This window comes from Drosophila santomea, chromosome 3R (assembly GCF_016746245.2).
Source record: "Drosophila santomea strain STO CAGO 1482 chromosome 3R, Prin_Dsan_1.1, whole genome shotgun sequence".
Taxonomy (NCBI): Eukaryota; Metazoa; Arthropoda; class Insecta; order Diptera; family Drosophilidae; genus Drosophila; species Drosophila santomea.
The window spans coordinates 24,794,393-24,809,647 of record NC_053019.2 but is presented as its reverse complement, the minus strand read 5'-3'; the positions used below and the strand labels follow the sequence as shown (position 1 = coordinate 24,809,647).

Sequence of the window (15,255 nt, the reverse complement as noted above, 5' to 3'; positions counted from 1 at the left end):
ACGCCTGATTAGCGTGTTGCCCCCGGGAGCAAGTCCAAACACCACATCACCATTCAATTTTTATCTGAAACCAGTAGCAGCCCGTTTGAGTCAGACCTCTGCGTATTCTGGTGGAAATTTACCCTTTTTTATACCCGTTACTCGTAGAGTAAAAGGGTATACTAGATTCGTTGAAAAGTATGTAACAGGCAGAAGGAAGCGTTTCCCACCATATAAAGTATATATATTCTTGATCAGGATCAGTAGCCGAGTCGATATGACCATGTCCGTCTGTCCGTCTGTCCGTATGAACGTCAAGATCTCAGGAACTACAAAAGCTAGAAAGTTGAGATTAAGCATACAGACTCCAAGGACATAGACGCAGCGCAAGTTTGTCGATTCATGTTGCCACGGCCACTCTAACGCCCACAAACCGCCCAAAGCTGCCACGCCCACACTTTTAAAAAATGTTTTGATATTTTTTCATTTTTGCGTTGGTCTTGTAAATTTCTATCGATTTGCCAAAAAACTTTCTGCCACGCCCACTATTACGCCTACAAGCCGCCAAAAACTGTGTTTAAGACTCTCCTTCTCCCTTCCACTAGCTGAGTAACGGGTATCAGATAGTCGGGGAACTCGACTATAGCGTTCTCTCTTGTTTGAAGTTGTAAAATCTATTTCATTCCAAGGGATATGCATTTTTATATACACTCTCGCGCCGGGGCCGTAAAGCCACAGACACGACACGTCCGCGTACAAAGAAAGTAATTTACTATCTGGTAAATCTTGGTCTGCCCAGAGATATACACACACACACACACATGATGAGAGATCACACCCTGAATGGGGGGTGTGCACATATTTACTTATCTATCCCCAGATTCAGATCCGACATGCCCCTGGCAATTTAGGCGACAAAGCTTTACACAAAGCCTCTGCCCACACTCTTACAAGATTTGCGTGAATTACGATCGGCAAATGTGACGTGGATGCTGACAATGCTGACTTGGATAAGATCTCCGGAGATTTCTAACGCAGCTTGCGGCGGAAAATTAGTTCAGTGCTCGGCGGAGATTTGGATCATACACTTGTGTGTGCTCGCTTCCAAATCGAATTCAATTGTCCTGCATTCGAAACTCAAGGATCTCGAGAGCGTGTGCGTTATAAATCGGTTTAAACGAGTCTATCAATATTAAACTACATAACTAGAAGTGCTTGGCCCGACTTTAGTTTGCAATTAAATCGAAATTTTACATAGCGTTCAACAAAGTATTTTGATTTATTAAAGACTTCCGTTCACCTTGAACTCGTCCGCGACACTTGCGATCTAAAGATTTGAATTATTTTCATATCATAAATAATTTTTCTAATCCTCGGTTTAGAAAGCGAGTTAAGCCTGCTGTCATTTTAAAAGCAAGATATCATACTTTGTGTATGGTAAAGCTGAAATTTAATGTTAGCTTTACCTTTTATATTTTTGTAGTTCACTATTGATCAATGAGCTAGAAGTTTTCGAGTGATTATCCTTTAAAATAAACCCTTTAAGTCGGAAGTGGCCTTTTACTTCAAAATCCAATCAATACTAAATGCAAAGTCGAATTTAATTCACAGTGATTGTGCGTGTGTTAAACTAATGCAAAAGTAATCAAAGCCGGACGCATTAAAGTGACGCGGCTGGAAGTCCATAAAAATAAACTACATAAAAGCAACTTGCGGTGCCGGAAATAATGTCAACCACAGCCGAACCCGTGGCGTTGGGGGTAAGCTCCCCCGTGGCGGATGTAGTGGCCAAAACCACCACAACGGTGGCCAATGCGATTGCGAAGACAGTGGCCGTAATTAGCAGCACGGTCTCAACTAGCTCCACAACTGGCACCACTTCCACTGCCACAGCCACTGCCACATCCACTAGCCCAACGAGTGCCACACCCACCACCTCGACCACTTTCGCCTACACTCCGACGCCCACTCCCATTCAATCAGCATCCGCATCCCTGGAGGATGGCGGGGAGAAACTCAGCGTGAAGGATTTGGGCCAGGCCCTGCAGCATTTCGGGATTGTTGATTACTTGGTCTTCATCGCCATGTTGGCGGTCTGTGCCGTTATCGGCTTCTATTTTGGCTTCATCGAAAAGAAGCAAAAGAAGCAGAAGTTGGCCGGCAAGGATGGCGGCGGTGGGGCGGGCATCGAGGAGAGGCGTGGCTCGGAGGCGCTGGACTACCTGGTGGGCGGACGCCAAATGAAAGTGTTTCCGGTCGCCCTGTCACTTGTGGCCAGGTGAGTTACAGCCTCGGCTGGGACTATGTATATGCAAATGCTAAATTGGCCAGGAGAATTTAATACTGGCTGGGCAATGCGGTTTGCACGGCAAGAAATTTGAATACATTGGCAGTTTTCAAAAAGGAAAACACGGTTCAAACTATTTGTATGTGCTCTGCAACTCACTGTTCCCAAAATTAGCTCTTATAGAAAGAAAACTGATTTAAATGCAGGTACATTATTGAAGTAATTTTTCTCAGTGGAGACATGCCTAATTACTTTTGACACGGCCGCAGAGAAGGTTGAGCATCCTGAATGGCAGTGTGTGACAGCAGGGAAGTTTGTAAATGTATTGTGCAGGCCGCTTTAAGTCGGCATAATCCGCAAAAATCGAATGCTATGAATTTGCTTGAATGCGGCTAATATTTGCACAAATTATCGTAATGGGCTAAGCCAAGCCCACGCAAATCAATCAAAATACTCTCACTCATTTCGCCCTATTCCCTCCCATTGGCCAAACGTGCGTATACGTAATCTAGGCAAAATAGATAATCTGCCCCAGTCCAGCGTTGTCTGGCGAAATGTTTGGCTTGGGCAAACAGTGAGGCATTTTATTCAAAAGTTTCCGACTCAGGACAGGGCATTGCGTAAACAATATTCATTGTCAGGGTCAATGGATGAGTGGCACTGGTGTTAGGTGGGCTGGATGCCTTTGGATTGTGCTGATATTGAAATGGCTTGCGGAACTTTGCGAGTAAATATATCTGGCATATAAATACAACTTAGCTGCTCACGGTGCCTAAGCCGGATTGAAGTTATTTAAACTTGTGCCCGGCCGCAAACTCAAATAATTTGCCCAAATTACTTTTTCTTTTGCTGTTCGGCCGGCCAAGTGACCTTGGTGCTGCGAAATGGGATGTCTTGTATTTGACACGTTTTGGTCAAGCACCTTTTGAAGGGTGCGGTCCCTTTTGTCTTAGCCGTGTTCTCGACGCATTAATGACCAGGCGGACAGGTCCTGTTCTTCGAAATCCTGGCCGTGCTCTTGGTCATTTGCCTTGCCCAATGACAATTGTTTCGTGAGCCTTTTATTGTTATGGCATTCTATTTGTTGTCGTTTGCTTTTTGCAACAAATTCAGCCAACGTGCTTTGAATTACAATTACATGGCATAATTTTTTCTTTCCTACAAAACGTCCTTTGTTGTTTGCAGATTTTTTCAATTTTTTTTTTGTAAAACAAATTGTTGTGTGTCGTTGTGTGTGTCTGCATACTTTAACGCCGCTTGTTATCAACTTTTAATGGCATTTTCCTCTCGGCCGTCAACTTTCTGTGCCTGTGGTGGCAACTCATTTTGTTTTGCGGCCAAAATTGAAATGATGATTGCTATGGACATTAATCATTAAAATCAGATTACGAAATGCAGGGAAAAGAAAAAGTTTGCGCCAAACACACATGCTAAAAATATATGAGAAATATATATCCTTAACATCTATAGAAAACCAACTTTCAAGATTCAATATGGTGCCATAATGCACAAAGCCTTCGCCCATTGATTACCTTAAATTTATTTTACAAAAGTTGGCCTACCTTCGTTAGAAGTTTGACCAACAACTAATTGACCATAACTTAATTGAATTAAAAAATTTCTTCGAGCTTACTTTGTGGGCTGGCAACGACGAAATGAAAACTTTGACGGAGCCCACATAGATTCTGATCAATCGACTGGCAATTAGCCTCGCTGAACTTGAAGCTTAAGACACAATTAGCGTGAACTAATTGTTGGTATTTCACTTTTAGCTTCGTGTCTGGAATCTCGCTTCTGGGAACTTCCACGGAAATCTATGTCTACGGCACACAGTACGCCTTCATTCTGGTGACGCTGGCCATCTCCGGAGCCATTTCGTGGTACATCTTCCTGCCGGTGTTCTGCAATCTCCAGCTGACATCCACCTATGAGGTAAGCAGAACGTTGTCCAATCTAAGTAAATTGTGTGTGTTTCCCTATTGGACTGCATGTTACGCATTAATTCTATGTCTTTGCGTATACGAATTTGGATGTTTTGATTCGATGGCATGTGTAAGTAAGACTAAAGCCCAACAACGAGCAGGGAGTACATGTTCCATACAAAACAAAAAAAAAAACAAAAAAAAAACAAAAAAAGAAAAACACGGGATAAAACCGGCATGCAACCAGGTGTAAGAACTCTTTGAATAGCTGTTTATTTGCATGCAGTAGATATCCACGAGGTTGTGGCGCACAAAGTCAGCTACAATAAGCCCGAACAATACCAATTGTACGAGCTGACAAACGGATAGTCGTAGTTTATAAGTTGGTGTTGGCTACATGTCGTATGAGTAATCTTCGATTATGTATGCGCCGCGTTGCCGCACTGCGCGTGGCAGTGTGTGTGTGTGTGTGTGTATATTTGGGCAATCCTTACTGTGTGTTAAACGAAAGACAACAAACCATTGGGAAAAAAATATTTGCAGTACTTCGAGATGCGCTTTAACAAATCGGTTCGTCTGCTGGGATCCGCCTTCTTTACGGGTGTAAATGTAAGTCAAATCCAATTACAAGTGAAGAGAAAATCGTTACATTTCTTCAGATCCTGAAGGAATACTGTTAAAGCAAGCTGAATGCTAACTTAAGTGTTTGTTTTCTTTTCTTAGCTTATCTGGCTGCCCATCGTCATCTATGTGCCCGCACTGGCTTTTAATCAAGGTAAGATTATCTCCGAGCATCGTAATGTAAGGGTACAAGTTTTGAAGGGATTTGTAAAGAAGAAAATATCGGTTTAAGATTCTTATAAAGCGTACATATTGTCAAGAACCCTGCGTAGACATTATGATGGCACACATCAAAATCCCTCTTCAGTAGGGTTCCCATGACTTCACCCAACTTTCCGTTTCCGAAACCACATCATTTGAGTGTAAACGTAAACTTATTTTTCTAGTTACTGGAATAAATATCCATGTCATCACCCCAATCGTATGCCTCGTCTGCATATTCTATACAACGGCTGGAGGTCTGAAGGCCGTGGTCTGGACGGATGTGATCCAAACCGTCATTATGATAGGTGCGGTTATCTTCGTCATCATAAAGGGCACCCTGGATGTGGGCGGACTGGGCGTGGTTATTAAGCGGAATTTCGAAAGTGGACGAGTGGAGTGGCCTGAGTGGGTTCAAATTAATTAATAACATTCGACATTCATTAAATGAAAGTAATTTAAAAACAGATTTACCTTCGATCCCAAAGTTCGCATGGGCATGTTGGCCTTGATGGTCGGCAGTGTTGGCCACAATGCTTACCAATTCGGCTGCAATCAAATGATGACCCAAAGATACATGTCCCTTCCTGGTGTGAAACAGATGGCTCATACATCATTCATTTTTGTTGTTGGATTGATTCTATTGTATGCACTCTGTTTCTACAATGGTCTCCTGCTTTACGCAACGTACTACGATTGCGATCCGCTGACAACCAAGGTTGGGAACTATTATCCATTGATTGAAAACACGATTTTAAACAAGCTAGAGTTTAATTTCGGTGTTCCAGTCGCTATGACTATGATACACCAATAACTAAGATATAAATTCCAGTTGGCAGTAGCGAAGGATCAGTTGGTTCCCCTCCTGGTGGTGCAATCCATGAGCTCATTTCCCGGAGTTCCCGGCATGTTTGTGGCCGGAGTGTTTAGTGCTGCCCTCAGTTCCCTGTCTACGGGTATGAATTCCCTAGCCGCGGTTTTCTTGGAGGATTACATTAAGCCCCTTGCGAAGAAACCCCTCACGGAACATGAAACCGCTGTCGTTGTGCGAGTTTGTACGATCATAACTGGCATTGTCAGTGTGGCCCTGGTCTTTGTGGTCGAGCGGATGAGCTCCCACGTGTTGCAACTTGGCATCACCATTGGCTCAGTGGTCCAAGGTCCGCTTTTCGGTCTGTTTATGATGGGTCTGCTGTGCCCGAGCATCAACTCCAAAGTGAGTCCCCCTGCGGTCAATAGTGTTGGGATGAAAGTTAGCTAACGAATTATTATTTTGTTGAAGAGCGCCATCACGGGATCTATTTTCGCCTTCATCTTCATGGGTTGGCTTACTATTTCGGCCCAAATTGCCATAAACTCTGGGGAAATTCATCCTGAAGAAAAGCCAGTCAGCATAGAAGGCTGCGATTATGAGTTCGACCGTTCTCTGCTGACCCCTGCAAATGCCACTCTCCATAGTGGAGAATCCGCGTAAGTTTACAAGGATATCGTCCAAATCTGTTCTGTTCTCATCAAAGAAGCCTAATTCCACAGGTCCCTCAGTTTCGCCGAGCAGTTATATCACATATCCTTCATGTTTTACACTTCGATGGGGGGAGCATTGAGTGTGATTGTGGGCCATTTGGCGGGATTCATATTTGGTCGCAATAAACCCGGCGACGTGGAAGACGATTTGCTATCGCCCTGCATACGCAGATTCCAGAAGTCGAAATATTCCAGCGTAAACTTAAATGAGTACTCCTTAAGGATTTCTGATGAGAAGCAGTAGAGCATTTTTTGACTAACATATATTTACTTTATTATAAAATATATTATAAATTTATATATTTTTGTATTCTGTGTTAATCTTTTGAGTTTGATTTTAAAGACATACTTAACTACCACTACAACTTCTAACCTGCCCTTAGATAGCAAACCATCCATCCGTATACGAGTATGAAACATTTGGCAATCAGATAACACTTTTGTCGTTTCGTACATACAAATAAAGCTTTAAATGACTTACACTTCCCTAGCCTAAGTACTTTGGCTATAAGTTATTAAGTGTTGTCTTTACAGTGCTTTAAGTTTTATGGGTTCTTGACAATTCATCATTTTACAGTTTGTTAAAAACTCACCCTTTTGAATATAGTTCAATCTGAGTAAATCCAATAAGCAATTTTAACCCAGTTTATACCCGAAACTTGGAGGCTCCGTCAAATCGAGTGCCACGTGCTGACTTTTGTGCGCTTTTCCAGTTACTGGAATAAATATCCATGTCATCACGCCAATCGTGTGCCTCGTCTGCATATTCTACACAGCAGCCGGCGGACTGAAGGCCGTTGTCTGGACAGATGTGATCCAAACCGTCATTATGGTGGGAGCCATTTTCTTCGTCATCATCAAGGGCACCGTCGATTTGGGCGGACTGGGCGTGGTTATTCAGCGGAACTTCGACAGCGGACGCATGGAGTGGCCTGAGTGGGTGAAAACGGTTTACTGGAGCAGGCACCACACATGGCATGTAATCCAGCCAGGATGTGTGGTGCATGGGCTCGCTGGCCTATTCCTGATGTGTTACATTTTCGTGCATTTTCGAAAACAGATTGACGCTGGATCCCAAGGTGCGAATGTCCATGTTGGCAATGATGGTGGGCAACATAGCACAGAGCTCGTATAACCTCGGTTGCAATCAGATCATCACCCAGCGATACCTGTCACTGCCCGGATTAAAGCAGATGGCCCAGTGCTCGTTCCTCTTCATTTCCGGATTGGTTGTCCTGATGGCCATCTGCTTGTACAATGGACTCCTGCTATCCGCCACCTACTACGACTGTGATCCATTGACCACAAAGGTGGGAACTTATTAGAAAACTATGCATTTAGATACTAAATCTGAAACTTGCTTACAGTTAGCAGTGGCCAAGGATCAGTTGGTTCCCCTCCTGGTGGTGCAATCCATGAGCTCATTTCCCGGAGTTCCCGGCATGTTTGTGGCCGGAGTGTTTAGTGCTGCCCTCAGTTCCCTGTCTACGGGTATGAATTCACTATCCGCTGTTTTCCTGGAGGATTACATCAGACCCTTGACGAGGAAGCCGCTCACGGAGCACCAAACTGCTGTTATCATGCGTGTGTGTACGGTGTTAATTGGAGTCATGAGTGTTGCCCTGGTCTTTGTTGTGGAGCAGATGGGCTCCCACGTAATGCAACTCTCCATGACCGTGGGATCGGTGGCCCAGGGACCGCTACTGGGTCTTTTCGTGATGGGCCTGCTCTGCCCAAGCATCAACTCAAAAGTATGAATTCTCAAACATGTCTTTCTATTTTTAGTTTTAAATAATTTAATTTATTTAAGAGTGCCATAGTGGGATCCCTGTGCTCCTTCTTCTTCATGGGCTGGCTGTGCCTGTCGGCGCAATTGGCCATTAATTCCGGCGAAATGCAGTTCGAAAGCAAACCAGTTAGCGTGGAGGGCTGCGACTACGAGTTTGATCGTGACCTACTGACACCTGCCAACGCGACTATTCCCATGACTGAAGCCGGGTTAGTTTGGCTGGATATGTGTATTTAGCTTGCCTTTTTAATGTTATTTCCACAGATCGCTCAGTTTCGCGCAGCAGCTGTACCACATCTCCTTTATGTTCTATAGTGTTATGGGTGCCGCGGTGGGCGTGATCACCGCCCACCTGGCTGGTTTTGTCTTTGGTCGCAATACGGCCGATGATGTGGATATAGAGTTGCTGTCGCCCTGCATTCGCCGATTCCAAAAGTCCAGCTATGCCAGCGTGAAGCTGGACGAGAATACCCTGAAGAGTTTCAATGCGAAGACGTAGAAAGTAGTTCCATGCCATGTACTTGCAAATAAAATACATACTTAAGCAGCACTTTAATTTTGTTCACTTAGCTTAGAACTTTGCTTGCCAAGACCTGTAAATAACAACCACACACTACCTGCTCATTTTAGCATGCATACGCACTCTCTGTTTACTTTATAATTTAATACATGTAAAGTCTAATCAACTTACTCATTTTGAACCTTCAGTACTTTCAATTGCGCTATGGCGCTGGCATACGCAATTTGGGCTCGGTTCTGTTTATTGTGGGAACGGTGAGTGCAAAAGCAATTAAATGAAGTATATTCACATTTATTTGGTTCAACCCACAGATGCTCTGGCTTCCTGTTGCGCTGTATGTACCGGCCATCACCTACAATCAAGGTGAGTTTGGTTTTCGATTGAGCATGTTATGCTTTTCATTAACTGGCTGCTTATAAATGCACCTAGGAAAATGGCAGTACTCTGATTTAAAATAACCCTTTTAAATACGTTTTAAAGATTACCTTTTTCCATTAGTTAAAATTCACGAATATTTCTTTTAATTTTTATAAAATGTTGTATTAGAAAATATAACTTAACCTGAGTTTCTTGATGTGTATACTATCAAATAATAACGTCTTTCAGTGACTGGCACTGGCATCCATGTAATTACGCCCATTGTGTGCACTATCTGCACTTTCTACACGTGTGTGGTGAGGCTTAATTAAATTTGGCCACCATTTTGTGGCCCATCTGGAAGACTTTCTTCATTTCAGGGCGGACTGAAGGCCGTCATTTGGACAGATGTCATTCAGAGCTTTGTGATGTTTGGTTCCATTTTGGCGGTTTGCATCAAGGGCACCTTCGATGTGGGCGGACTGGGCGTGGTTCTGCAACACAATGAAGACGGCGGACGTCTTAATACACCGGAGTAAGTCTACGGCTGATTAATTTTCTCATTCCCTTTTGACTACTCCAAACCAAACAGATGGACTTGGGATCCCACGGTGCGATTGTCCATGTTGTCCGTGATTTTGGGTGGCACCCTGCATAAGATCCAGTCGTCGGATGTCAACCAAGTGTCCATTCAGCGATTCCTATCCCTGCCGAGCTACGAGCATGCCAAGCGATGTATGCTGGTTTTCACGGTGCTCCTCATCTTTCTACTCAGCTGCTGCAGTTACATGGGCCTGGTGTCGTATGCCGTCTATCACGACTGTGATCCCATAAGTACTAAGGTGTTTAAGAATATATTTTCAATATTTTGTCAGACTTTAAATTTATTGCATATTAATCTATTTATCACCATTTTTATGTATTTCAGTTGGCGGCTGCCGTCGACCAACTGCCTTCGCTGCTAATGATGCGAACGCTGGGCTCCTTACCTGGATTACCAGGACTCTTTGTGTCTGGCGTTTTCAGCGCTGCCCTGAGCTCACTTTCCACGGGCCTCAATTCGCTGGCCTGTGTCATTACTCAGGATATCGTGAGACCCTTGCTGAAAAAACCGATGACCGAGCGCCAGACGGCTTTTTGGTTGCGGGCAATCGTCGTTGTTTGCGGATTCAGTTGCCTGGGAATGGTCAACGTTGTGGAGAAGTTGGGACAAGTGGTTCCACTGGCCACCAGCACGGCGGCTGTGTCGATGGGTCCTTTATTGGGCATTTATTGCATGGGAGTTGGCCTGCCTTGGGTGAAAGGAAAGGTGTGCTTATAATTTCTTACATTTCATTTATTTTATTGATGTTTAATTTCCTTGCAGAGCGTTCTGCTGGGCAGTGTGGTATCCTTTTTGGTATTGGCCTGGATTTGTATTCAGGCGCAGTTGGCTCAAATGAATGGAGAGATTCGTTACCCGAAACTTCCCGTTTCGGTGGATGGCTGTGACTATGATTTCGATAATCATACAGTTCATGAAACCATCCACAAGTACAGGTAAGTATGGGAAACCGTAGCTGAACTAATTAATTTTTCATTTTTCTTTTACATTTTAGACCCTCGGAGCGAAACATCTACCACTTATCATTCCTGTGGTACACGGCGCTGGGCGGGTTTATTTGCACTGTGGTCTCGGTTTTGGCTGGATTCATTTTCGGTTGGGAGGATCTCAATAAAATGGATCCAGCCTTGATTACGCCCTGTATGCGGCGCTTTTTGCCCAATAAAAACTACGAGGCTGTTAATATGCAGGATCTCTTTAAGCGCAAGGACGAAATCGAGTCCCAAAGAGCTTCTTAAACTTTGTCAATAAAACATGTACTCTCTGTTCTGCGAATACGCGTTTAATTTAATTGTGTGTGAATGTGACCAAGCATGTTTCATTTATTCAATGCATCCTGTAAATATCCATGCATCCTGTAAATATTCATGCATCCTGTAAAATTTTGCTCTTGTTTCTGTTTCATTTCGTTCATCTTAGTACTTTGAAAGACGTTTCGATCGACGAGTTCGCATCTTTGGTTCCTGCCTCTTTGTGGTGATGAATGTAAGTTAAACGTTTATTATATTGGTAAATTGCTTAAAAATTATATTTTGTTTTAAGATTTTGTGGCAACCCATTTGCATATACGTCCCAGCTCTGACGCTAAATCAAGGTAAGGTTAATAGATTGATATTTCATTCGATTTTATATATATATTATATTTATTGACCAGTTTCCGGAATAAGTGTCAGCAAGATTGTACCTGCGACCAGTTTTATCTGCATTTTATACACCAGCGTTGTAACTATATAATATAATATATAATAATATAATATAATATATATTATATATTATTACCAAGTTTGATAACTCACATCTTTTATAGGGTGGAATCAAGGGTGTTGTGTGGACGGATGTTATTCAGAGCATCGTAATGATCGGATCCATGCTCATAGTCATCATAAAGGGCACTTTGGATTTGGGTGGCTTGAGCGTTGTTCTGGATCACAATCGTCAGTACGATCGACTGGTGGGCCCAGAGTAAGTAATCCCCATGTAGTACCTAAATATTTCTAAAACCATTAATTTATTTTAGCCTGACCTTTGATCCAACTGCAAGAATGGGCGTATTTGCCTTGTTTATCGGTGGCGCCCTGTTCAAGTTGCAGGCAAATGGCATAAATCAGGCTATAGTGCAGCGTTACCTAACTTTGCCCAATAATAAGGATGTTAAGAAGGCGTTGGTTTACTCACTAATTGGCTTCATGTTCGTAATGTTGATGTGCGTTTATATTGGTGTGCTGGCATTTGCTGAGTTCTATCATTGCGATCCCATTACAACGGGTGTAAGTGCTTCGACATAGAAACATTATCCCAAGGAGTTGAGTATATTACTACTTCATGTGATCATTGCAGTTAGCTCGTGCCAAGGATCAAGTCATACCCCTCTATGTGGTGAAGAACGTTGGCCATATTCCCGGTCTGGTTGGACTGTTTGTAGCTGGAGTCTTCAGTGCCGCACTGAGTTCCCTTTCGACGGCTCTGAACTCCCTTTCCGGTGTGATTCTGACGGACTTTGTGGAGCCCTTTAGGAAGAAGCCCTTGAGCGAACGGCAGACCGCCTACTTGTTGAGAGGAGTGGTCGTCTCCTTCGGCCTGATCTCGATGGCCAGTGTACCGATTGTCCAGAGACTCGGCCTGGTCATGCAGCTATCCTCAACAGTGGCGGCCATAACTTGTGGTCCACTCCTGGGAGCCTTTAGTGTGGGCATGCTACTGCCATTTGTGAAGACAGAGGTTTGATTGAACTTTAATGGATTGAAAGAAAAATACTAAAACTACTTCTTGAAATATTTATCTATATTTTTAGAGTCTTCTCACAGGCATCTCCTGCGCCTCTAGTTTCACCGCCTACATTGTGGTGCGGGCTCAAATAGCCATTTTCACGGGAGCTCTGACTTTCCCGGCAAAACCCGTTTCCATAGAAGACTGTGATTATACCTTTGATCTCCCTGCGAATTGGAATGCCACAACCACGGCGTATGTACTTGTTCCACGTGATCAAATTGCATTGAACTTTTGTTTAACTGAAGTATCTCCTTTTATGCAGAACCCCAACCGAATCTACCAGTCATGGCATTCATGAGATCTCATTTTTGTGGTACACCGCAGTTGGTTCTGTGGGCACTGTACTTGCATCTCTGCTGGCCACTCTCTATTTTGGGCGTCAAGATCCGCGGGTTGTGGATAAGGAACTTATCAGCCCCGTCGTGCGGAAATTCTGGTATGGAAAATACGATAGTGTGGCCAGTGAAGAGAAAAACAATTTTAATCTTCACGAGTCGGAAACTCAGCTCAAGTTGGAGCAATCTGAAAAGTCATAGGGATAATAATTATATTCTACTTTAATCCCGTAAATACATTCACCTCTATTGCAAAACCAAAACATTGTAGTTTCTTCTTAGTTATAAGAATCTGTTTTGTACCTAATCTTAACCGAATGCTTGAGCTTGGTTTTTTTTAGCTAACTCTTATAATCAACCTTCAACTGGGTCTGTCTTATGATCAGCAATTCTTGACGAATCCTTACTTATACACACTCACTCTTTCAGTATTTTGAGAGGCGTTTTAGCAGGCGAATGCGTTTGTTTGGAGCCAGCTTATTTGTACTCAAGGCGGTAAGCTCAAGTAAATAATCCAAAAAATAACTTATCTAATATGATTTCAATATTTCAGATTATTTGGCTTCCCATTGCGGTTTATGTGCCCGCTTTAACCTTCAATCAAGTGTCTGGGATTGGTATACATACCATCACTCCAATAGTGGTCATCATTTGCACATTCTACACCTGCGTGGGCGGAATTAAGGGCGTGGTCTACACGGATGTGGTTCAGAGCGTTATTATGTATGGATCCTTGATCGTGATCATGATCAAGGGAACCTTGGATTTAGGTGGATTTGGTACTGTGTGGAGGATCAATCAGGAGGGCGGACGACTTAATACCCCAGAGTAAGTGGCAATTAAAAACATTTGTAATAATCTTTTAATTCATTTGCATATGCTCTAGATGGACCATGGATCCCACAGTTCGACTGAGTGTCTTCTCTGTGTTCGTTGGTGGCACTTTCTTCAAGTTGCAAAGCACCTCGATCAACCAGGCCACAGTTCAACGTTTCATGTCCTTGCCATCCCTGAAGGCCATCAAACAGACCCTCTTTACATTCTCCATTGGACTGACACTGCTCTACATGGGATGCGTCTATGTGGGATTGGTCTGCTATGCCACCTACTACGATTGCGATCCCATGTCTACAGGAGTGAGTATATATGTTGTGATAGATAGTGAATTGGTCCGGAATTTTATGGGATCTATTTCTTGTAGCTCGCAGGACGTCGGGATCAGCTGGTGCCGCTGCTAGTGATGCGGGTCCTGGGAGTTGTGCCTGGGCTGCCAGGACTCTTTGTCTCCGCTGTGTTCAGCGCTGCCTTGAGCTCATTATCCACGCTCCTTAACTCTCTGGCCGCCGTTATACTGGAGGACTTTGTTAAGCCGCGAATGGGAAAATCAATGAAGGAGAATCACGTGGCTCTGACCATGCGAGTGGTGGTGGTAACCTTTGGCATCAGCTCCATTTTTATGGTCTATGTGGTGGAGAAATTGGGCATGGTGCTGCAGCTGTCGGCCACGCTCCAATCAAGTTTATATGGACCGATGTTGGGCATTTTCACGGTGGGCATGCTAATGCCTTGGGTGGGCGAAAAGGTAAGAATATAACTCTAAATATAATGTTATGTAAATATAATTATTATTTAATTGCAGTGCGTTTTTATAGGCAGCATTGCCTCCTTTATAACCATGGCTTGGATAGCAGTTAATGCTCAAATTGCCAACATTACTGGATCCTTCCGACACACCAAACTGCCCGTTTCCGTGGAGAACTGTGAATATGACTTCGATATGAGTCGCTACTTGAACTCAACTTCGGAATAGTAAGTACACTAGCTATTTCCGATAAAAAAAATTGTATATTTATTGAACAACTTTTCTATCAGCGAACCTCACAGCGGATCTTCTGTATATCACATGTCTTTCCTGTTATACGCCATGTTGGGAGCCCTACTTACAATTATAGGTTCCAACTTGGCTACTTTCGTTTACGGACGTCAGGATATCAAGAATGTGGATGAGAATCTGTTGGCTCCAATTGTTCAGCGCTACTTGCGAAAAAATAATTACTATGAAACCGTAGAGCTGAAGAAAGTTGAGGTGGCCAAGCTCAGTGAAAGTTCCGATTAAGCATCCGATTTGGCATTGCCTAACAATTTTGTTCCTATTGATTAGTATGAATTCGTTCGTACATCAACATATTTCATTTGATTTTTATATTACACAAATTATGGATAATACCAAGGTGTTAACTGGTATAAAAAGTTGAGTTACTTTGTTCCTTTAGTTATATTAATATGTAAGAGGCTTTTACATTGGTCGTTTAAAAAGTGTAAATAAATAAAGCAGTAACGTGCATTA

General features: G+C 43.2%; 3 protein-coding genes across 5 annotated transcripts; all 3 read left to right on the top strand.

Annotated features, from left to right (window-relative positions):
• Positions 1-1,008: 1,008 nt before the first annotated feature.
• Positions 1,009-13,284, top strand: LOC120451393 (sodium-coupled monocarboxylate transporter 1-like). Of its 3 annotated transcripts, XM_039635058.2 has the most exons (11): positions 1,009-1,135; positions 1,591-2,257; positions 4,039-4,198; positions 11,224-11,289; positions 11,347-11,398; positions 11,459-11,526; positions 11,612-11,766; positions 11,822-12,071; positions 12,142-12,522; positions 12,596-12,765; positions 12,836-13,284. In XM_039635058.2, exons 2-11 carry the CDS (start codon positions 1,707-1,709, stop codon positions 13,107-13,109), a joined length of 2,127 nt encoding a protein of 708 aa, XP_039490992.1. In that variant the 5' UTR covers positions 1,009-1,135; positions 1,591-1,706; the 3' UTR covers positions 13,110-13,284. The 3 variants fall into 3 exon arrangements, with proteins under 3 accessions (XP_039490992.1, XP_039490994.1, XP_039490993.1); XM_039635060.1 differs by lacking the exons at positions 11,224-11,289; positions 11,347-11,398; positions 11,459-11,526; ... (3 more) ...; positions 12,596-12,765; positions 12,836-13,284 and adding exons at positions 4,732-4,797; positions 4,912-4,963; positions 5,196-5,418; ... (2 more) ...; positions 6,293-6,480; positions 6,544-6,855; XM_039635059.2 differs by lacking the exons at positions 11,224-11,289; positions 11,347-11,398; positions 11,459-11,526; ... (3 more) ...; positions 12,596-12,765; positions 12,836-13,284 and adding exons at positions 4,732-4,797; positions 4,912-4,963; positions 7,248-7,470; ... (2 more) ...; positions 8,345-8,532; positions 8,588-9,013 and having other exon boundaries at positions 1,010-1,135.
• LOC120451395 (sodium-coupled monocarboxylate transporter 1-like) lies at positions 9,504-11,207 on the top strand. Its single transcript, XM_039635062.2, has 5 exons — positions 9,504-9,735; positions 9,793-10,042; positions 10,129-10,509; positions 10,567-10,739; positions 10,799-11,207. The coding sequence occupies exons 1-5, from the start codon at positions 9,629-9,631 to the stop codon at positions 11,040-11,042; spliced, it is 1,155 nt and encodes a 384-aa protein (XP_039490996.1). The 5' UTR covers positions 9,504-9,628; the 3' UTR covers positions 11,043-11,207.
• Positions 12,900-15,245, top strand: LOC120451394 (sodium-coupled monocarboxylate transporter 2-like). Its single transcript, XM_039635061.2, has 7 exons — positions 12,900-13,009; positions 13,338-13,403; positions 13,462-13,736; positions 13,795-14,044; positions 14,110-14,490; positions 14,548-14,717; positions 14,781-15,245. The coding sequence occupies exons 2-7, from the start codon at positions 13,365-13,367 to the stop codon at positions 15,022-15,024; spliced, it is 1,359 nt and encodes a 452-aa protein (XP_039490995.1). The 5' UTR covers positions 12,900-13,009; positions 13,338-13,364; the 3' UTR covers positions 15,025-15,245.
• The last annotated feature ends 10 nt before the right edge of the window (positions 15,246-15,255 follow it).

What these genes read in the sequence shown, in the direction of transcription:
- LOC120451395 (XM_039635062.2), top strand. Translation starts at nt 9,629, where the DNA reads ATGTTTGGTTCCATTTTGGCGGTTTGCATCAAGGGCACCTTCGATGTG. An exon ending in GTGATCCCATAAGTACTAAG is followed by an intron (nt 10,043 to 10,128) that starts GTGTTTAAGAAT and finishes TATGTATTTCAG; the next exon opens with TTGGCGGCTGCCGTCGACCA. An exon ending in TGCCTTGGGTGAAAGGAAAG is followed by an intron (nt 10,510 to 10,566) that starts GTGTGCTTATAA and finishes ATTTCCTTGCAG; the next exon opens with AGCGTTCTGCTGGGCAGTGT.
- LOC120451394 (XM_039635061.2), top strand. Translation starts at nt 13,365, where the DNA reads ATGCGTTTGTTTGGAGCCAGCTTATTTGTACTCAAGGCG. An exon ending in GGACGACTTAATACCCCAGA is followed by an intron (nt 13,737 to 13,794) that starts GTAAGTGGCAAT and finishes CATATGCTCTAG; the next exon opens with ATGGACCATGGATCCCACAG. An exon ending in TGCCTTGGGTGGGCGAAAAG is followed by an intron (nt 14,491 to 14,547) that starts GTAAGAATATAA and finishes ATTTAATTGCAG; the next exon opens with TGCGTTTTTATAGGCAGCAT.
- LOC120451393 (XM_039635058.2), top strand. Translation starts at nt 1,707, where the DNA reads ATGTCAACCACAGCCGAACCCGTGGCGTTGGGGGTAAGCTCCCCCGTG. An exon ending in GCATTTTATACACCAGCGTT is followed by an intron (nt 11,527 to 11,611) that starts GTAACTATATAA and finishes CATCTTTTATAG; the next exon opens with GGTGGAATCAAGGGTGTTGT. An exon ending in TGCCATTTGTGAAGACAGAG is followed by an intron (nt 12,523 to 12,595) that starts GTTTGATTGAAC and finishes CTATATTTTTAG; the next exon opens with AGTCTTCTCACAGGCATCTC.